This window comes from Moschus berezovskii, chromosome 3 (genome assembly GCF_049115385.1).
Source record: "Moschus berezovskii isolate FMDL1 chromosome 3, NW_MosBer_1.0, whole genome shotgun sequence".
Classification (NCBI taxonomy): Eukaryota; Metazoa; Chordata; class Mammalia; order Artiodactyla; family Moschidae; genus Moschus; species Moschus berezovskii.
The window spans coordinates 28,755,114-28,778,278 of NC_142462.1; the positions used below are offsets into that span (position 1 = coordinate 28,755,114).

At 37.3% G+C, this 23,165-nt stretch overlaps 1 protein-coding gene across 1 annotated transcript in view; it reads right to left on the reverse strand.

Moving 5' to 3' along the window:
- ETV1 (ETS variant transcription factor 1) overlaps positions 1-17,053 on the reverse strand; it is a 97,480-nt gene extending 80,427 nt beyond the window's left edge. Inside the window, exons 1-6 of the mRNA XM_055420513.2 lie at positions 16,918-17,053; positions 16,623-16,819; positions 16,360-16,491; positions 15,409-15,496; positions 13,992-14,039; positions 4,706-4,759 (exon numbers count right to left, since the gene is read on the reverse strand). Coding sequence (XP_055276488.1) covers positions 4,706-4,759; positions 13,992-14,039; positions 15,409-15,496; positions 16,360-16,404 — 235 coding nt within the window. The 5' untranslated portion in view covers positions 16,405-16,491; positions 16,623-16,819; positions 16,918-17,053. The remainder of the gene's footprint in view (positions 1-4,705; positions 4,760-13,991; positions 14,040-15,408; positions 15,497-16,359; positions 16,492-16,622; positions 16,820-16,917) is intronic.
- Between the last annotated feature and the right edge of the window lie 6,112 nt (positions 17,054-23,165).

Sequence of the window (23,165 nt, forward strand, 5' to 3'; positions counted from 1 at the left end):
GAAAGGTTACCAGATTATAGCATGACATCATTAAAATTCCAGGTTTCTGAGCGAAATACTTTGTAAACAAAAATAAGGAACCCTCAGGAAAATTTTTAGAAAAACACCCAAGTGTTACAGTTTAATTTCATTTTTCAGATTTTTTGAATGCTCTGGTCACTACACTTCTACATATGTTTATATGTGTTACAGTCAAACATATGTGCTATAATACAAAGTTGGGCAGAAATTTGCCATTCATTCATCTAGCCTACATTTACCAAACAGCTAAAGCAATAAAAGCAAAAACAGAAGCATTTTATTTGATTGAGGTATGTAAGGAAATCTGATTATTCACAATGGAAAAAAATAGCCCCGCAGAAATAATAGACGGGCCACACAGAGAGGATGTAGCTTCTTTCTGCTCCTAGAGATAGGGTCCCTCTGCCCCACTAATCTTCTCCAGACAGACAAGTATCAAACATTTATAAAGGGCATTTAGGAGACAATACAGCCTTTCAGTTCCAATATTTGATAAACTTCTCCACCCAGAAATCTTTAGAATCTAATCCATATGCCCTATTCCTCTTTTAAAATTATATCCCTCTTGTTCCATCCTCAGCAAAGACTGAAATTAGCTGGTCACCATAATCAGAACAATAGTCCTTTATTTCAATGAAACTTGAATAAATTGCACTTCTACTTTCTTTTTTAGTAGACTCTCTCAGATTTATTTTTACTCGTGTTTATAGGTTTCCTTTTATAATGACATTCTTTATTCAGAAGTCCCAGAGCCATATTTGTTAAACTGTAAATATTCACTAATTGAAGGAAAATTTCAGCATTCTGAAAATACCTGGCTAAACATTCATGGTTTCAGCATGTTTTCCAGAAGAAAGCTATATATATTCTTTAAGGCATGCTCATATGTTTATACCTTGAGAGGGAATTGGGGCTTTGAAAATACTTGAATGAAAATAAGCACTAAGACGCTGATAGTGGTTATGATGACAATTTTACTTACTGTGCTTCTAAAACAGGCCAGGCATACTGAATATGACACGCTCCTAATCCTCAAGAAGTTCACAGTCTTACTGACATGTATCTAAGATACAATAATAAATGAAACATACAAGATGTCATGAGTCTTAACTCTGTAGGCTAAGGATGCAAAGAAAGGTCAAGAAAGATCTCAGTGTGATGAAGTCTCAGTTGAAGCTGGAGATGCCCCAGATTGCAAAGAAAGATCTTAAAAATTTTAAAGCAAAATGAACATGTGCAAAGGTAAAGAGGCATAAAAGAGCTCACTCTTTGGGGAAAACGAAAATTAGAAAGCTTCAAGTTTGGAGAATGGGGAGGGACAGGGTAGTAGGAAAGCAACAGTTAAAAGTGAAAAGGTAGCCAAGGCCCAGGTCACAGAACAATGTTCTGTACAGCTAAATTAGGATTTTGTGCTGAAGGAAGTTCAAAGAAAATAAACAAAGTCAGATGGCTGTGCATCAGTATCATTGCAGAGAGCAGAATGGAAGGAAATCTGAAGGCAAGAACCCCCATAGAAAGGCTGATTCACAAGTTCAGAGGAGGCAGAATATGGGTGTGAATTAAGGTAGTAAAAGAGAAATGGAAATGAGACCATGAAATTAAGATACTCCTGAGAGGTAGAATCAACAACTTGGTAACCAAAGGGAGTGATGATAAAGAACTGGGAGGGATTGAAGATAAATTAAAGGTTTTCAGCTTGTATTGGTGATGTCATCAACTTAAGCAACACAAGTTGAAGAGAGATGCTGGGCAGAAAAAAATGAAAGATTTCACCAGTGGCCTTAGTGAATGTGAACTTGCAGTGAAGCCTCACAATGAAAACAGGGAGTGTTGCACGAATGGTGTTCTATGCTGATGCTCAGCTGAGGGTGAAGGGGATGAGTCCAGAGGCGCTGCGTTGTTCTAATTTGCACAAGGACCCCAGTGGTGGATCGAGGCAGATATTCAATAGACAGGAGCAGACTGGAGATCAACACTACAATAAGCAGTGTAGGAGACCTATTTCAACAGAACCGTGCTGACCATTACAGTAGCTGATAGCCATGTGTTCACATAAATTTAAAATCACAAAAATTAAATAAATTAAATATTAGTTTCTTCAGACCCATTAGCCACATTTCAAGTGCTCAGTAACGAATGTGGTTGGTGGTTACTATACTGAACGGTACAGATACAGACTGTTGGTCTATGGAACTGTGCAGGCACGGCATAAGAAAAAGAAGAGGAAAGGTTTGCAGACAAAACCCTGGGCAAGAGAGAGAAGGTAGATAAGTGATGTGAGGAGTAATCAGAGGAGCAAAAAGAGAAAGAAAAATAATCATATGCTGTGAACCAAGAGAACTGAGTTCAAGAAGATGAATTAACCAAGAATATGAAAAATTAAGAGAGGGCAAATAAGGTGTAAACAGTTATCTTTAGGCATTTGTGAGAGGTGAAAGGGTACTCGCTCAGTTCTATCTGACTCTTTGTGACCCCCATGGACTGGAGCCCACCAGACTCCTCTGTCCATGGAATTCTCCAGGCAAGAATACTGGAGTGGGTTGCCATTTACTTCTCCAGGGGATCTTCCTGACCCAGGGACTGAACCCTGGTCTTCTGTATTACAGGCAGATTCTTTACAGTTTGAGCCACCAGGGAGCAGAGTTTTAAAATTACCAATTTTTTCAGATGTAAAGTGACTCCATGAGACTAACTCTCCCACTCAGATGACAGGTAGAATGTTTAGAAAGAACGGTAGTTCCGAACAGGAAAGGACATGCAAAAATGTGACTATTCTCTTCCTACACTTTACCAAAGAAGGGGAAGCCTTGCCAAGCTGTTATCCTCAGCCATCGTCTTTCTGGGAATGTCTGAGAGTCTCTAATGAAGGTCTGTATCTTAGCTGAATAGGTTTCTGGAAATCCTATGTCTAATAACTACATTCAGGCACCAAACAGCACAGAACATTATTTTCTCAGATTAAAAATTAAACTGATAGAATGGCAGTTATCAGGGGCTGGTAGCAGTGTAAGTAGGGGGTTATTTTTTAGTAAGTACAGCAGAGAGTTTCAGTAGAGACCATGAGAAAGTTCAGATGAATAGTGTTCATGTCTGCACAACAGTGTGACTGCCACGAAGTGTTAGTCGCTCAGCTGTGTTCACTTCTTTGCAACCCCACGGACTGCAGCCACCAGGCTCCTCTGTCCATGGGATTCTCCAGGCAAGAATACTAGAATGCGTTGCCATGCCCTTCTCCAGGGGATCTTCCTGACCCAGGGACTGAACCCACATCCACAATGCAGGCAAAATTCTTTACCATCTGAGCCACCAGGGAAGCCCCACACTGCACACTTAAAAATGGTTCAAAAGATAAATTTTCTGGAATGCATATATCTTACCACAAATGAAAAAGAACTTTAATGATGCTGAACTAAACTATGTAAAATGGGAGAGAATCTGGAAGAAACCTCTTACACCCCTTGACACCTGGGAAATAGAAGATTCCAAACATAAAAGTTGAAAACATTGCACACAAACATCTGGTACTCAAAGAAACATAGGTATTTATATTAGATTTATGATATTAGGTGTGAAAATATGAGTTTGATAAGTTGTAAGGTATTAAGCATCTGTTGTTGCTCTTGCTACAGCCTCCTGTGAAACTGTCAATGGTCTGGAAAAATGAAACAAGTTAGAGCTTTAAATGGTGCTAAAAGAACAAAAATGACACTTTTGTGGCAGTCCAGCGGTTAAGACTTGTGTTTCCAATGCAAAGGATACGGGTTCAATCCCTGGTCAGGGAGCTAAAATCCCACATGAGGCACAGCACAGCAAAAAATGATAAAAAAAATTAAAAGTAAAATAAAACTAAGGCATGGTACACCATGTTCATTTTAAAAATTTTAAAAATAAAAAATAAATAAGAGAACAAAATGTGTTAGGTCAGTTTTAAAATCAGGATGGCATTTATACCCTTTACTTTACTATTCATATCTCAGGCCAATAGCTGCAGTTTGCTAATAGGCAAACCATAAATATCAGAAGTAAACTCGAGGCAAGTGTGTTTATACAGGCAAAATGGTCGCTGGGCAATTAGAGGGTAGAGCCCCTGAATCACTTGTCTTGCATTATCTGAAAGGTACTGGAGTGAGGCTCAGGGAACGAAACACTGAAGGGGATTCTGAGGGAAGCCAATGGCAACTTTAATTTGTGTCATTGTGTCCAGGAAGCAGATAATGAAGAGACAAATGAAATCTGAGTAAGTGAATGCTCATTAATGTAAAATAATACAATAAGCCAAAGAATGCTTGTTCCAAGATTTTTACGTCATACAACAAATCTCGTCAGGATTTTAACTACCGGCAGTCTCCCATCGGCATTCAGACTTTTCCTGGTGGACCCACCGAAGAGCTGACAGTAAACACCTGAGCATTCATGGATCGCACCCTGTTCCTCCTCCAAGGATAGCAACCAAATAGGGAACAGGATCATCTTTTAGTCCAGCCAGTTTTCCTAAGCTCTGTTCAGATCACAGAGGAATTCAACTGCTGTCACAGCCTGACAAATACAGTTACCTCATGACTCTAAGCTGAAAAGGCAGCGACACTGCACCAGGAACAGACACTGGAAGAGGAGACCAACCACGGAGAAAGAATAAAAGGGGGAAACAAAGAAAAATTCAAGAGATGAGTCACACTATACTTACAACTTTCAGCCTGGTAGTCTGGCACAAACTGCTCATCATTGTCAGGTACCTGAGCTGAAGGAAAAGAAAAAAAAAGTTAAGCGAGAAACTGCCAAAGCATAAAGAATGTTAAGTAAAATCTCTCATGGGAGACTTTTTTAGGTTGAGACCAAACCTACGATTATTCGCCAGTGAGCTCCTATTTCAAATGGTATTGACAGCAAAATTCAAGAAGGAAAATAGAAGCAATCATCAATGTCAACCAGAAAACACATATATCAGAAATAAAATGGTGGCAGTTGTAGTTGCTCTGCATTTTACTTGCCACATGGAAATAAAAGAAACATGAAAATAAAAGCAGCCACAGGAATTCTATTAGCTGCAGTGTTTTTTTCGCAAGAATGGAGTAAGAAGTATTTCAATTCGTCTACTGCTGATGTTTAAGCAGCCCATTTAAATTTATCACAGAATTCTTTCAAACGATGTGTAGTTATTACACAAACCCCTCTACCTTTTAGAAATGTCTGTTTTTGATGTGTTTGGCCGTTTTTGATGTGTTTGGCCTACTGCAAGACTACCATAATTAACATTTGCCCTAAATTTGGCCAAAATACATGATGAAGTTTTTTACATGAAAGACAGTCATTGATTTTGGTCATATGGAATAAAATATTATATCTCAATGATTACGGTCACAATCACAAAAATAATGATTAATAAAAACAAACCTCATATTTTTATTCACAATATTTTCCAGGTGACCATTCAACACTAACAAAAAGAATACCACTATTTCATCAGTCTTAATGTCAAATGACTTCCCTGTCTTTTAACTATGCTATAAAACAATGAATAGCAAGAGCTTAATGTATTCAGCATCAAACACAAGTATATTTTTTACTTGTAGAATATTTTTATCACAGTTAATTCAGGCATCAAAATAACCTATTACGAATTGACATAATATTACAAAAATGAGTTTCCATATACACACAAAAATATGCACAATTACACACATACAAACTACATAAAAGTGGGGTCACTTTTAATTTGCAAAAATATAATGAGTTATCATCCTAATTAACTTTAGGTATAATCTGATTAGCTAGTATTATTTCACTAATATTACCTAATCCTGAAACTTATCTAATCAAGTCATATTAAAACAGGTGTAATTTTTTTTTTCAGTACCTATTCTGTACGAGGAACTCTTATGAAAATAATCAGTCTTTGTTGAAATAGTTTTGGGTTGGCAATAGAGTTAAGAAAAAAATCCATATAAACAAATTAGATATTTAAACAATTCTGTATAAGAAAGGAACACAACATACACACAATTCATACGTCTGGTGTGTCAACTTATTTAATAGGATTTAAAAAAACATATTTGTTGAACAAAATTTGTTATATTTCAAGAGCAGAATAAATGATAATCTTGCAAACTGCCAAAATATATGCAGCAGGACATTAAACTATTTTCTAACAACTTTCTTCTATTCACCAATACTTAAGTTTATTACAGATAAATTACATCCCCTGCCACTAAAGGAAATGAGACAAATTAAATTTTTTTTCAAATTAGAACTGATGCCTATTTCACCAGTCTGTACTGGAGGAAAAGGTGTATTTTCTTCAGGTTCCACTTACATCTGATACCAAGGTTAACCAAATCAAGCAACTTTCAAATCATTTTTCTATGCTCTGCTGTGTAAACTGTGCAACATTATTTAACCTCTTTGAACTCCATTTTACTCATCAGTTTAACAGTGATAATACATATTTTTCATGAAGACTAAATGAAATAGTTTAAACACAATGCCAGTCACAATACCAGGTACTAAAAAATGTTACATATTTTCTTCTTTCCAAACCTCCACCACCCACCATTTTTTTCCTTTCACACACGAAGTACTACTCAAATTACTATAATGCAAGTTTAATATTTTCACTTCTAATGAATTAGATTGGAAATGGAAAAAAAATCACAGCTAAAATTTGTACATTAGTATTCTCTTAGTTATAATCATTTTTTGACATTGCAGTAAGCCTCATTTTTCTCAAAGACTCACAAATTATGTAGAGAAATGTCCTTTAAAGTAAGTGTTTTCACCAAAAAAAAGTACAAAAATGTTTTAAATATTTATTTAATAAATGACAGTGGGCAGACAGAATCAAATCCTATACATTTTTTCTATCATATCTACACGTTTTGGTTTTTGCTCTAAATTAACAGCCAAACAGAGGTAACTATTTAGATGCAAAGTTATCAACCACAGCAATTACTATGCTTTTAAAAAGCCAACATTTACAAGAATCTAATAAAAATGTAATACCCCTTTACAGGAATAGTTAAAAATAGCAAGTGAGTAACAAATATATTTGTAACAGAATATGCTGGTATGAATGTCCTAAAGGCCAGACTTTTTGTTTTCTTACTATCATAAGACAAATTTGCAACTCCATGAGATATATCACTGCAAGAAAGGTATAAAAATAACTGATGGGTAAGTAGTTTATGTTGGCATGTGTGTGGGGTGCGGGTGGCGGGGAGGTTGTTGAGAGTGGAGCGGGCAGAGGCAAAACTTTGGGAACAGAAGAAATCAGAAGTTATACCTCACAAAGACAGAAAATAGCTACATTCTAACAATTTTGTAAAAAGAATAAGAATTGCTATTTCTGGTCTAACTCCTTAACATACTGAATAAATACTTCACACTTATGCCTGAACATATTACAGAATTTTAACAAAAAACATATGACTCACATTTTCACAGAAGCTAATCTTAAGAAACCGAATAGACCAAATGAAGCGGCATGCCACTTAAACAGACAAAGGCTTCAGTCTATCTCTAATTTCAAGTTAGAGTCAAAGGAAAGCAGTTAACGAAAAACACAAGTTGGATCTGGGCAAGGAAAATATGACAAAGTATTGCCACACTCATATCATACATTTCCTTTTTTGCCTCCATTCACGAAAATTCTATGAAGTAGCAAACTACAGCTGCCTGAAAATTTGTGGCAAGCCATACCCACTCCAAAGAGGAAAATTAACAGTGGAGGCCAACCTAAATATATATATAAATATATAGTTATTTTGCTACTATCTATTATAAACTATGCTTGGAATAATCACCTTTGGGGAATGAAAATGTTTTCCCATACTCTGTAATTAAAGAGGAAGGGGAAGAGTAAGAAAAGGGAAGAGAAAGTATATACCAAAAGACCAATAAAAGGCTTTCAAGAAGATGAAGCATGTGGATTTTATTGGTAATAGCTGGAGCGCTTCTGTCAGTTCATTGCACATTAATAGACAAGCTGCCATCAAGTCTCAGGACTTCGGCTTTAAAAGCGTAGTGTGTGCACTCTCAGCTATTTGCTTTACCTAGATTATCACTGAAAGTTGTTTTTTCTTTCCCCCCTCTCCCTTTCTCTTTTTTATTACATTGCAATACGTATTACGAGAAAGAAAATCATGAAAATATTAATCACAATCTTGATGTACCAGAATCATTAATTATTTTGGATTTTAATATATACTTTCTCAACTAACATTGCCTAGGCGGGGCGGTGGGAGGGGGAGGTGGAGAGCAGACAATTTTTAAACAGTTTGTCTCTCTTTTGTGCTTACTTTTAATGTTCAAATAAAGCAGTAATCATTACTTAAGAAAAGGTGAATGTTGAAATATTTTCCAAGTTTGGCTGCAGACAAGGAAAAACTGTCTTATTCTTACAAACTAGGCGCCTGTCGGGTTTTCTTTTAAAGCTAGGGAAAAAGTGGAAAAATTACAAATGAAACAAATGTCAAGTTGAAAAGGGGTTAATATTTAATTAAAACCAGTTCTATCCACTGTAACAATGACCTGGAGCCAAACAAGGCGGAAGATGTATGAGTCATTCTTTCTGCCCGTGAATGAGACAGCTGATCTCCTCGGCAATTCCTCCAGACAAGCAGGCAGAACTGGAGTTCTGCCTCCATTCACAAAAACACAGTCCAGCATGAGCCATGTGGCTCAACCGCAATCTTTTCATGTCACACCCTTCCAGAGAGTTAAAGCAAGTCAACTTGAACTTGCAATATAAACACACCAATTTTACTGCTCTATCTCAAATACAGCTCAGATCCATTAAGGTATATGTTTAAATAAATGACAAAATGAAATCCATATATACTTTTACATATATTTAATCCATCCTGCTCTATAGGGTAACTTGTCACAGAAACTTGAATTTATAAAACTAAGAAGAGGGAAAGACAGATGGATGGATGGATGGATGAAGGAAAGATGGAAGGAAAGAAGGAGGAAGAGGAAAAATGACAAAGCATTAAATAAATGCTTTTTCCCTTGCCTATTTCTTCAAATGCTCTTTTTAAGATTATAATAGTCTATTGCTTAACTTCATAGCATTTCCCTCTCACAGGGTAAGAAACAAATTTCTCTGAAGAAATTTAAATTTTCTTTTAAATAAAATAACAAGAAAATCAACCTTCACACAGTCGTATTTTGTTTAACCCTACAATGAAGCTTCAGGCCATGGAACAAAATAATCATGAAACCTCTAAGCCAGGTTTTCTATACCACATCCGCTTTTAACATTAAAATGATTGTACCAATGTATAAGCATTAATTAATGCAGAAGTATAAATATATTTAAACAGCCAAAAAAGGGGGCTATTCCTCCATGGCAGAAAAATCTTTAATGTTGATAAAGTCATGCTTTTTGTATGCTCAAAGAGAAAGAAAACAGTAACTTTTAGTTGTTTTTAGCCTCAAATCAACTTCAATTTCCTAACTTTAACTTATATAGAGGTTTGAAAACTTAAACGTAGCTCAGAGCTGTTGCTATTAGCAAAACATTTTCTGTAAGGTACTGAGAGCTGACTTCTATTATTATTGTTATTATTATTATTTTAATTACAGTGTTGCACACCAGTCAAAGGGAATAAGGTTTTTCTATGAAATTAAACATTTTCTGTAACTGAATTAGCTTAGTAATTTCATAAACATATATTAAGACCTTCTGGAAAAACTGTATCTAGGCTATACGAAATCCAAATTTTATTTTTAACAAATATTTCTATTTTGCAAATAGACTCTAGATGAAATGAATTTATACATTGCCAATAAATACTGAGAAATAGAATATGTTTATTCTAACTGCTATCCCTTAATCAGGTCCAAACAAGAAGTCTTTGTTTCACAGTTTAGAGTATTTCGTGGTACAAGAAAAAGATGGGCAGTAGCTCCCTCTTACCCTCTCACAATGACTCTTGCTCAACACTAAGAAATAGTATGGACTTCTGTAATTTAATGTCTAATTCTCAATTCCTCTTTTTTTTTTTTTAAATCACACAAAATATGAAGTTTTTAAGCCTTTTCTCCTAACTGCATCACATGGAGAAAAAAAAAAAATCCATGAGTACATATCCAATTTATGTTCGATTTCAAAAAGAAAGTCTAATTTTTGAAAAATAAAAATGAATGCATTGTAATAGCTATATATCGTGGGTGACATTATGCATATTGAGTAACAACACACATCATTTATGGAAATTCATGATAAATGATTTTGAATATAAATTTAGTATCAACCACTAAAGTTAAGGAGATAGGATGACATCTCTGCTTTTCAGCAAACCTGATTATTAATGGAAGGTCACAGAAAACAAAAGGAAAAAGCTTATCTGCACGAGGGCATGAGATAATGATAACCTTTAGTGTAGAAAAGTTATTTTTGGAGATACAACTTTGACTCAAGTGTCATGGCAGCATGAAATTTAACTTATATCATAACTGAAAAACATCCTGCCCTGATAGGAGCGAATCATCGTTGACATTTATCCTTAAAACTACTGACGAAAGGAAACCTCACGGACATCTAGACCAACATCAAAAACAACACTCAAAAGTTGCTATATATTTATATTAGCTACGTATGAAATGTATCATTTCTCTCTAAGTTGTGTTAGCAGGTAAGCTTTAATGAGTAACTTCTAAAAATGTGAGCCTCTTTTAACTCACTTTGACATCCTTCTATTTCTGTCCTCCACACATAAAAGGTTCCATTTTAATGATGAATTACTAGGATACCTTTCCTTAAAGCACCACTAAAAAAGCATGTTACCAAGATGTTATTAGAATGTACACTTGAACTCATTATTTCATGGATCAAATAATTGGAATTGCCTTTCTGTCAATGGCAATCTAATTCAAAAGTCAAAGAATCAATAAAGAATTGTACATGGAAAATGACAACATAAGTAAGTGGCTTTGGCAAAATTTTAAATAAGCACATTCTCCATTTTTTAACTGCTAATGTGGCCACTGAAGACATTACCTTTTCAGTTTTCTTCAGAATGAGATGTGATTAAAGTGTGGCATATATGTTAAAAAAAAAAAAAAAACAACTTGAAATTGTACTTCAAAAGTGATACTAATATAAAGTTACATTCTTCAAAAACATATTTTTGATCCCTGTTCAGAAATTGCAGTGGTGGGGAGTGGGGGGGAATGGAAGTATATTTTTTATAGAATACTTTAGTGAACCGAAAAGACTGGTTCCAATCTCAGCCTCAAACAAATCCTGCCTTATCTACCCCGAATTTTTCCTTGGACATACAACACATTTCATAATCTATAATAATTTCCTTATGACTAATTAATGGTACACTTTGGGTCTACTTTATAAAAAGTCTTATAAGGAAAAAACAAATTAAACCTGAGAGAATGTATTGTCTCCCAAGTATTTAGGGACTCTGATTATTTTTCTAAAAATTCCTATGACACATCAGAACTAACTTGACTTTCCTGTAGAATAAATTTTTAGACCTGTTTAACTTTCCAATGGGATTCTTACTCAGGGGAGAAACTTGGTTAATTGCTAATGATCTTTTTTTTTTTTTTTTAAGGGTCAAGATGCCTTAAATTCTATGGTATCTTTCTTGGAGATAAAACATTACGAAAAGAAATAGGTAAATGGTTCACAGTCTGACAGCTTGGCAATGTTTTAATTTCTGAATGCCCAGAAGGACATAAATGAACAGATCTAGCTTGCAACGAATAAACTAATGTAACTTTGAGATCTCAGCTAATGTTGATCAAGATGTAGAATAAGTTAAAATGCGAATGCAAATATCATAATTATGTAAAATTGCTAAAAATAAAAATAAATATGTAGCCCATTAACAAATAATAAAAAGAAAAATTCATCTTTCTTCTTACTATTAGATTTTTTAAAAATCAAGTTACTGTTAATGCTTATATCATCATAGAATTAAATTATTCTAAAATATAGTCTTATTCATGGTTTGTAAAAGGAGCCCACCTGGTTATTCAATAAAACACTCCAAGGATTAATCCCTGAACTTATTTAAGCTTATAAATTCTTTTCCAAGTAAAAGCCCATGTTCTTTCAAATACATCAATCACTTTCTAGGTTTATTTTATATAAGACTAAATCTTCAGATCCGATTTATAGGTTAAGTTAATTATCACAGGTAAGAATATTCAGTGCAGAGTTTTAAAATAAACTCAGATAAATTACCAAATCACTTATCTGAGTAACAAAGAAACAAAACAAGTCAAAAGTGAAACACTGCACTGAAGCTGATTATAAAATGGTAAGAGTCTGTCACAGTTCCACATTTTAAAATTGCAGGAACAGAGTTGCTATGCACATTCAAAATCTGCCAGCAAGTGCACTGACTTGGAATCAGCGAGACTTAAACATCTTAAGAACCAACAAACCTTCCAGAACAATTAAAATAGATATTAGAAGGTATTTTGGAAAAGCGAATGAATCCCCTCATAAATGTAATGTTCTTACAACCTTCAACTCTGCAAAACTTAACAGACAAAAGTTCATGCAAGAGCCTCTGTGCAGATTTTTGTTGAGAAAGTTATGTTTGAATATAGGGTTTATGTTGCAATAATAAGTAATCTATTGCAGTAAGTTTCATTTACAGAGACAAGCAAAATGACCTTTAAATATAACGAAAACTTTCATTAACATACAAGTACAATCACTCTTTCAAAGGGCTCCTGGAAAAGCTATTATTTAACTTAAAAGCTTCATAAAGATTGTAGGAGCTCTTTGGAAAAACTAGGATATCAGCAACACAAAGAAACTTATTTTACATGCTAACAGCAATTTGATCAACTACAAGCAAGACCACCCGAAAAAACACAGCAGTCTGCCTCAAAGTAGCAACAGCAATGCTCAATTCCATTTTAAAGACCCTCTCTCTTCTTTGAACCATCTTTAAAAAAATCTGTTCCAAAAATTGCATGTTTCCCATCAATGTAAAGATAGAAATAACAAAACAGTACTCAATGCTTAAATATCTATAATTTTCTCTTTGCGTTTCTCACAAGACACATAATATAATAAAATTATTATTTCATATTTAGCATAACAAATCCAAAGGAAAAATTCAAATTATAGACGCCAACAAAAAGTCCCTCAACATTAGACATATCTCAAGTTGCATAAAGCTATACTGAAGCAGTATCTCCTTGTTCCTATAAAATAAAGTTTCACACAATAAAAGATACAATAGATGGCAATACAAAATGTTATAAAAAAGCAATCAAAATTAAAAGCAATGCCTTTAAATGTCTCCTTGCTACATTAAATAAATTCTAATACAAGCAATAAAATAGCAAAAGTCCATTTCAACAAACATCACATCATACTAACACAGAGAAAACATTTAAAAAATCTTCCAATCCCCCTAAGATTTATTTTAAAGCCATAGATATCCTTAGCATTGGATACACACCTAACGTTCTGTGTTGTGAGCAAGGTGGAAAGAAGACACTTGCACTTAAATCTTGAAGCATCCCGTCCCGATGAACCCAGTGAAACTAATTTCTGCCATCAGAAAAGTCCTCTACCAGAACACCAAATAATGATATGCGCTGCTCTAAAGGAAACAGCAAGCCGGGTTCTGGCTCTAGGAGGTCTCTCGAGGTACAATAATATAAACCTGATCAATTGCAATTAAAATCTGAACAGAGGCTTAGAACTTGAAGTCTTGGTGCATTAGTTCTTGCCAAAAGCAGATGTGATTGTGAGCTGGAAGCAATTTCTCCTGGTAATTTGTGATGACACTGGGTAGTGCAGTCCCAGATTCCCCAAAGACAAACTCATCAGAGGCTCTAATGTATGCATGACACATGAGGTGGCTCTTTTAGAGCTCAATTAATTGGGCTGAACATTAAGACAGCAAGTTCAGGACTTTTTTTTTTTTAATCTTTCCCTTCTAGAGTTGCTTTTCCCCTCCTTTGAAAGCAATTTTTTGCCTTACCTTCTGCAAGCCATGTTTCCTGTAATTGACTTAGATCTTGAAAGAGTTCTAAAAAACAAGTCAAAGACAAAAACAAAAGATTTGCAAACCTTTTAGGCGACATTAAATGGAAATGTTTGTCATGAAATTAGTCCTATAGATCAATTTAATTTGGGGAGGGGCATCAATAACCAAATGAGGATTCACAACTTAGTTACATCAATAATCCTGCTCATTTTGATGTCTACTAAGCAGTGCTTCTCAGTATCTTTTTTACCCCCTTTTAACACATAGCTTAATAAATAAGCCTAGAGACCTCAAACAACATACTTACAGTAGAACTCAGAAAGGTTGAGATGAAGGTGTGTCTATCCTCAGAAACTTTTTTTAAACATATTCAATTCTTGCTAAAATAGTGTTAGGGGAAAAATCAGAAAGACTAAATAACACTTCATTTCTGTCTTCCAAATCTTCTATCAAAGATTTAACAGTATATGGTATAATTCTCAAAGTACTATATGTTTTGAGATTCAATGCCTCAAAACTCAAAGAGACAACTATTAAATACAAAATTTTAGAAGAAAATTTCTACACTAATAGGTTTACAAAAGTAAATAATTCCCTGGCACCTGTTTATTATCAAGTCCAAAACTGTGTATTCTGTCACTGGGGAGGGAGAGGTATGTGCAACTTATTCATATTTATATGAAGATTTGAAGAAGTTTGAGAATTCAATATGCCTAATCTAAATGGCAAACTGAACTTTGATAAGTAAATCTAAGTTTATTAAGTTTATTATGAATGCCCCCACACGACTGGAATAATTGATAACATATTGACCCCCTATCAACAGTTCATACAAAGAATCTGCAACTTAATTTCCTAAATATGCATTATAATTATTAATTAGGTCTTAATTATGATTCATTGACCATTTAAAAGGCCTATAAACAAGATATTATGACCACACCATGCGGTCATCAAAACCATCTCTGAAAAGTTCAGTAATAGTATATAGTTTAATGTAAGAAGATGGGAAACCAAACAGTCACTTATATTGCTCAACTTCCAATGGAGGAGAAGAGTAATTAAGCAGTGTGAATAGCTGTCTAATTTGTTCCTCTGTGTTGGATATTTTCAAATTGCTACCTTAGTGTATGGAATTACTTATATGCCATATGGACAAAGGTATTTAAACACAAAATGGTTAAAAGAAGGATGTCACTCTTAAGTTATTATTTCCTTCTTTCATTAGTTTGTGACAGGGCCATAAAACAGCAAACTGTCACATCACATTAATTGCTCCAAATACAAGTCTTGCTTAAATGCAGTCATTTGAAAGTTTATTATTCTTAAGGTAAAACTGAGCGCTTCTCTTCTTTATGAGGGTGGGAAGTACAGGTAAAGAGGGGGAATTCAACTCTAAATCAAACCTCACCTTCTGAATCATGAGCCAGATCTCTGTTAATGAATTTTCTTTTCCTGACATTTGTTGGTTTCTCGTTACAATTTCTCCCACGCTGATTCTACAAAGGGAAAGATAAAATTCTTTAAAAAGAATGTAAACCTCAGATGTCTCTCTCTCTCTCTCTCTCTCTCACACACACACACACACACACACACACACAGAGTCATACATAAGTCTACTGGATCCTCTCCTTAAACAGAAAAATAAAAGTCCATGGTATCAATCCCAATATCCATTTTCTGCATTCATTTGACAGTGAAAGCGTATGCTGAGAATTCAACAGCCAGGGAGAGTTGCTTCCCTGTGAGGATCTGAATACACTGTGTATCAGTCATAGATTCATGGTATCTCAGCATCAAAACAACATTAAGCAATTACACTTAAAGTTGTTTTTAGGCTAGATCGAAGCTAGATTAAAACACAGTTGAATTTTATTCTCTCAGATAATCCCCTAAAAAAGAACAAAAAGAGAGTGATGAAATGAAAAATATAAGAGAGACAATGAGAAAGGAGAAAAAAAAAACAAAACCCATGTAAACAAAAGTGTCAGCATTTGTCTCAACTTCATTCTTTTCAATGTGGCAGACAAACCCAGCCAAAAACTTTGAGTGCAGCAGCTGCTGCTGCCCTCCTTCTCTTCTTCCACTCATCTTGAGCACTTTAAACAGAAAAAAAAAAAAAAAAGAAGAAGGAGGGGGGGTCTTAAAAACAAAACTATGCCTTATCCAAATCACTGAAAGGTAAGCTCATTCTGAAGACTGGGCTTCTAGAAGCAGAGTCGCCCTACAGTGGCAACAAAGCAGATAAAGTATCTGCAGTCCCAACCCCCTTGCTCCCCCCACTTCTCACTCGCCCTCCTCCCCCCTCTCCCCTCCGTCGGAGTCAAGTTTATAAACAGCAACTTTCGAACTGATCACTCACATTGGTGACCATGTAAGGCACTTGCTGGTCATAAAATCCATCCATTCTGCTGCTCTTCGCAAATCTCAGCTCAGTGTTTTATATTTTAAGCATTTAGCTGGAGATTTCCTCGGGATCTGGACTTCTATCAACCTAGAGGGGAACAAGATGGCTTTTAGGCTTTAAAAAAAAAAATCATGAATGAAGCTCTTGAATTTGCATAGCTAATTATCCTCCGACAGTCCCATTCACAAAAATAACCCTCCCTACACAGCCTCCTTCACCTGGATCCAAAGAGAGCCAAGAGAGTTCACAATTCACATATTTTCCTCAGTAGCAAAAATTCGAACAAGAGGCGATGTATTTATTTTCACTCTCGATGTTCCCCTGCGCGGTCGGTGTACCCCGGGCAGCTCTGATTCGCAAACGTGTGCAAAACTAGCAATGGCGATCAGCGAGACTTGCTTTGCACCTAACGGGACTAAAGAGACGGAGACACCTCTTTCGTAAGGATAGTTTTTGCAACCCACAACCATGCAATTATCTGGAGAGACATAAAAAGTTGTCGGAAAGACCCACCTGAAAGCCACGCTAGGCGAACGGCTGCAAAAAATTCCCTCCAATTTTAATAAAAACATTAATTATTGCCCAGCATTTCCCCCTTGGAAGCCGAAAGCGCCTCTGACAGAGCTCAATTCGGTGGTTTTTCCTCTACTTCTCCTCCAGGGGCCTCCAATCCAAACTGATGGATCGCTGCCTCCCATTGGCTCCGCGTCTCTTTCACAAGATCAGATTTCGGGCTGTCAATCAGGAGGTTCGCTGCCCCTTCTCGTGAATCTCCCGCGCCCCTCTGTCCAAGCTGGTGCTGTGCCTGCCAGCGCTGTGACCACAGCCTAGAAACTCCACAGAGCAAATCGGCTGCCGTCCTAACCCGCTGCTTATTGTTAAGGCGCCTGGGGACACTGAAGCCATGAGTATCGAGTCGCCAGTTCTCCTAACTGGTGTGTTTGGTCCACTATCGGGCTGAAGCACTTTGCTAAAGCACTTTCGTTCGCGTCAGATATATACTCTGAAGCGCGATCCTCCAAGACCTTGCGTCCTGAGTCTCCTACTCACCTCCCTCGAGATCTCCAGTCCCTCCACTTTGAACCTGATAAGGAACCCACCTCGCAATACAGCCTCGTTCCTACTAAGCTTTTGGCCCAAATTCTCTTCCCGATTTTCAACGCCCACCATCATCGTTATGGTGTATCAAAAACATTTTTTTTAAACGTCATTCTCAAGTCAGTCTTTCATGGGACAGTAAAATCTGTGGGGAAAGCCCTTGGGAGAAGCAGAGGAATTGCTTTTTAGAAGGGGATGAGTTGGGAGAGGGAGCTGAGAGAACTACAGAGCTATCTAAGTGAGGAAAAGTATAAAATGTGTCCCACGTGCACTGCAGCTAGGTGTTCCGAGTCCCCGGTGGAGGTGGGGAGGGGCAGGGATGGGTTGGGGTGGCTCGGATATCCCAGGGACTCGCACGTTTCCTGAGCTTTTGTTATGTATACACGGAGGCGGAAGGTGTCACTTACTGTACTTGACGCTTTCACTTCCTCTCCAGTTTTTAAACTGCCAGAGCAGGGAGTTGGTGGCGAGGGGAGAAGGGGAGTCGGGTTTCAAGGACAATGACTAGGACGTTAAAAAGGGAGGGCTGCAATTCTGAAACCACTTGCCTGACCCTTCAACTGGGCTTAGAGCTGTAAAGAGTCACTTAAGAAAGCCTCGGCCCAACCGGGGCTGAGAGGCCTCGGAATGGCACCGGGGACTCAGCGGTGTTAAAATTCATTTGTGATCCTGGTGGCGACCAGAGCTAAAGACCAAAGGAAGTTTTCGGCAGCTGTGCAGCCCGTTGGGAAACGTGCTGCAATTCTCAATTTCTAATTGAAAGTTTTTCCTTAAATGGAACATTATGGTGCCATATTAAACTGCAGTATGAGCGCACAAGACTCAATTCCGGACCCGTGGAAGTCAAGGGTCAATTTTTTTATTAATAATAATATTTAAAACCTTAATACTGGGGAAACACCCAATAACTGTGGACAGCAAGGGCACACACCGTGAGTTCTTTAAAAGCAGTAAATCACAGTTAGCCGGTCCTACGTCGCGCACCTACAAGTATTTTAAGCGGGAACGGCACATTTACGCCGGCCGGGGAGACGTTTGGGAGCAGCCCGGCTTTAAGGTCGGCACAGTGAGGTTCTCGGGTACTTTCCAAGGGTGCAATCAGGCGACAAGCGTGTCCCGCCGCCCAACACTACCGGGATAGCTCAGCCCCTCTAATCCGGGCAACAGTTTCCAAAGACCTTTTCTGTGGCTGGAGCCGGACGGGTAACCAGGGTAACAAGAGGGGGCGGAGCTTCGGGCTCAGCCCCCGCGAGGTTCTCTCCGCAGCCAATAACGTACCGTGTGTTCCCAGCCCATTGTTGCTTATTGCTGACCCCGCAGCGCTCCGCTAGGAGATTGGCCGCTTTAGGGAAGGAGGCGGAGCCTCTCCCTCCCTTGCACCCACCTTTCAGCTCCATTCACAAAATTCCGGCCTGTCTTGGTCACGTGGTTGGGGGCGGGGAGCGGTAGGGGAAATGACACAACAAAGGCCCAAGTTTTCCAAACCACAAAACTTTTTTCTGCCTCGCTCCCTCCTCCAAGCCCCATCAACCAACAAATATTAGAAGATGAGGAAAAGTAGGCTTGGGTCTGGGAGCATAAAGGGCGGGGAGTCAGAAATCAAAGGAAGACTCGGGGTTAATTCCAGGGTACACTGTATATGAGAAGAGCTGCAAAAGAGGAAAGGAGAAGAATTGAGAGGTGTGAGAAAGTGTTAAAGACAAACTAGGAACTTTTGCTTGCTGCTGCAAGTCACTGCTTTTAGACTGACAAACAGTAAAATGGATTTCAGTTTTTTCACAACATTCTGTAATGTTCATTTCTACCTTAGATGCATCCTATAGTTTATTAATTTTTTAAAGCTTCCTTTACGAACACTGCAGGTTTTCGCTGGCTGGCAGTTTTAGTTTCCATTTCCCCAAACTTCACTCTTTCATAGGCACCCCAAAGCACTGCCACTTCTCCCCACCTAGGCTGGACTGACTAACACAAGCGGAGACTTAATCCTCGGATTTGATTCCGTATTGCAGGGGCTCCATATTTCCCCTTTGGATTCTTTAAACGAACTCAGCTTTTAACTGTGTGATCCTAACAGCAATTGAATATGATGATACCTGAAAAAGCAGACAAGCCAGGCTACAGCTCAGTTTTGTTGAAAGAGCACGCAGTTTTGAGATAAATCTTTCTGTATATACGCAAATGGACTATCAGACTATCCTCCCTCCTCTCTCTCCTCTGTCCTTTTTATGCCGTGATCCTTGGTGAGACACTAGCTTGTAGTTTGGTTACTGTTTATCTTCTATGCTTGGCGCTGGGAAAAACCAGTAGACCCAGTGGCTTGAAGACATTGAAAGGGCTAAAAATTCGTTTTTCAGAAAACATTACCATTGTGGAAAATGTCTACAGAGGCAGCTGTTCTATTCACAGAGGAACGTCCAAAGTTGCACAAAGTTTCCACTACTTTAGAAAGTGAGTCTTTAAAAATCAGCTTAGTAAATGCCAGTTCTTCTTGAATGGAAAATTTCATTTTGGCAGGATTTCAGGCATAGAATGGCAGAGCAGAGGCCAAGAGGCTTTGACATTTATTTACTTGTATTTTGAAATTCCATTTGGGTTTTGGAATTAAAACTCTTGAGAGAAAACCCGTTTCTCTCCCCCCACCCCCATAAAAATCCATTTCTGAGGTTGGAAAGTTTTTAACTTGCTTATAAAGCTATTTAAATCTTTACAGTTCCTTTGCTGTTATTTAATAAAATAACAATCACTATTATTCTAGAGTTAACTTATTACAGCATTATACTGAAAATGCATGGTGGTAAATAGAGCACATTTCTAAAAGCAAAAAAAAAGAAACTAAGGGTACTGATTGTTTCAATGGGTTAATATGATTGAAATTAAGTAAAATTTTGTTCAAATTGGGTTGATTATTAAATAAAACAGTAACCTGTATAATTCTTTAAATACTTTTTATAGTAAATTGCTAATGGCCTAGTTTGCACAGAGCTACATCAAATAAATAAGGAAAAGATAGAATATTAAAATAGCCAAGTTGAGATAGGAGTGAACAAGTGAACATAAAACTCAGAAACATATACCAGAACGGTGAAAGATAATTAGTGGCTATAGTGGGCTCCCTCTGGGAAGAGAAGCAGCAATTTGAGAGGAGGGTAGACCCTAGGAAGCAGGTAAAGGTGTCAATGAAATTGACACTGTATACAAGGTGTTAGCTCCCACTCTAACCCGCCATTCTCAACAAGGAAATATCTCCAAACTCCTCAAATAGAGAAAATGTAAACATGTGATTTCTAAAAAATTTTTAACTGCATTGGAAGTCAGAATATTTTTCATTTAAAAAAAAGAGAAATTTTAAATCTTTATTCTATCAAGAAGAAAAACAATTCTAATGTCCAGTGATGTTACCGTTGGGATAAGGACACTCGTATATATTTCTGGTTGGAGTGTAACTTTCTGCACCCTTTTAAAGTAAATTTGCAGTATCTACTAAACCCTAAAATGTACAATGTCTATTAGACCTTAATTAGACCCAGTAATCCTGATTTAAGAAATCTATAAAAATAAAAGCAATGTGCAAAAGGACATTTACTGAAGTATTATGTATAGAGGGGGGAATTTAGAAGCAACTTCAATACCCACCAATAAGGACATGGTTTTTAATACAGGATGATCATTTCTTACTTTGGCATCCAATTATGGAGGTAATATAGCTGTTAAAAAGTATGCTGTGTTCTTGGTTCTCAAATTTGAGATTACATAAGAAATTCCTTGTTAAAAATTCATATTCCTGGATGGATCCATAGAGTTTCTGATTCAGCAGACCTGAACTGAAGCCCAGCAAGCACATCACATGAAAATTCTGTGCAAGGAATTTTGTTGAAGTTGGCTTCTGAATCATTCTGGGGAAACCCTGGGTTGGACCTCTACCAAACATCCAAAGGGAGACCTGCGATGTTTGCTAGTTTGGACATGTTTCACTTGACCCACATAATGTTGACACACTTGGAAAATTCAATGTCAACACGTAAAGTTTGTATTTCCACCATTGCTTGGCAAATCAGAGGATATGATAACACTGAGACCAAATTCCCACATAGCTACCATCAACTGGAGCTGAATCCCACTTCCCCATTGTGTACAGGAGCATGGGTATCAGTTTTGCTGTCATCCACACCTCTTCCCTAATTCCTGTTTTTCTTATTTATGTTACCTACCTGATCCCTGCAAGTATTTGGCCTGTGTAAATTCTGCTTTACATTTGACATGCTGTTGTTGTTTAGTTGCTCAGTGGTGTCCGACTCTTTGCAACCCCACGGACTGTAGCAAGCCATGCTTTACTGTCCTTCACCATCTCCCGGAGCTTGCTCAAGCTCATGTTCATTGAGTTGGTGATACCACACAACCATCTCATCCTCTGCAGCCCCTTCTCCTTGTGCCTTCAACCTCTCCCAGTGTAAAGGTCTTTTCTAAGGAGGCAGCTCTTCATATCACGTGGCCAAAGTATTGGAGCTTCAGGTTCAGCATCAGTCCTTCCAATGAATATTCAGGACTGATTTCCTTTAGGATGGACTGGTTGGATCTCCTTGCAGTCCAAAGGACTCTCAAGAGTCTTCTCCAACACCACAGTTCAAAAGCATCAATTCTTTGTCATATGTGACATAGCATATTGAAAAATAAAAGCAAGGGACAGATACAGAATATCATATATATTCTGTTTTGTTCTAAAGGAAAAATAGTGTGCATAAAGATGCCTATATATACATATATGAGACATATGTGTACATATACACCAGTGTTACTCAACAATTTTTTATTATTACCCCCCTAAGAATTGATGCTTTTGAACTGTGGTGCTGGAGAAGACTCTTGAGAGTCCCTTGGACTGCAAGGAGATCCAACCTGTCCATTCTAAAGGAGATCAATCCTGGGTGTTCATTGGAAGGACTGATGCTAAAGCTGAAACTCCAATACTTTGGCCACCTCATGCGACGAGTTGACTCACTGGAAAAGACTCTGATGCTGGGAGCGATTGGGCGTAGGAGGAGACGGGGACGACAGAGAATGAGGTAGCTGGATGGTATCACCAACTCGATGGACATGAGTTTGAGTGAACTCCGGGAGTTGGTGATGGACAGGGAAGCCTGGCGTGCTGTGGTTCATGGGGTCGCTGAGTCGGACACGACTGAGCGACTGAACTGAACTGAACTGAAAAGATTTTGTGGACATTTTTTATTCCTAATTTCCCTCCTATTAAATTTTGATATTTTGGATACACTATTTATCTGTTTATATCCTGTAGTCCTTTGTAAGATCACAAATTAGTGTAATACTAGCATCCATCCTTCCAAGAACCAATTTTCAACACGGGGCAATATCAACCCCACTGCGAATGTATAATGTACAGTGTATATACCTATATTTTTCTCTTTCTATCAGTATTGAATTTACCCAGAAACATTGATTTTTATCATCTAAAAGAAGAATACACACCCTATCTCTTACTCTAAGTTACATGTACCTCCAGGAAGTCTGATTAGAGTTATGACAGAAAAGATCATTACATTTTTCTTTTAGCAAGTGGAATGGTTTATTACAACATCCACATATCATGGTCATTTTTAGTCCATTTAAGGGGTGAACACATTAGCAGTTTATAGTTATAGTTAGTT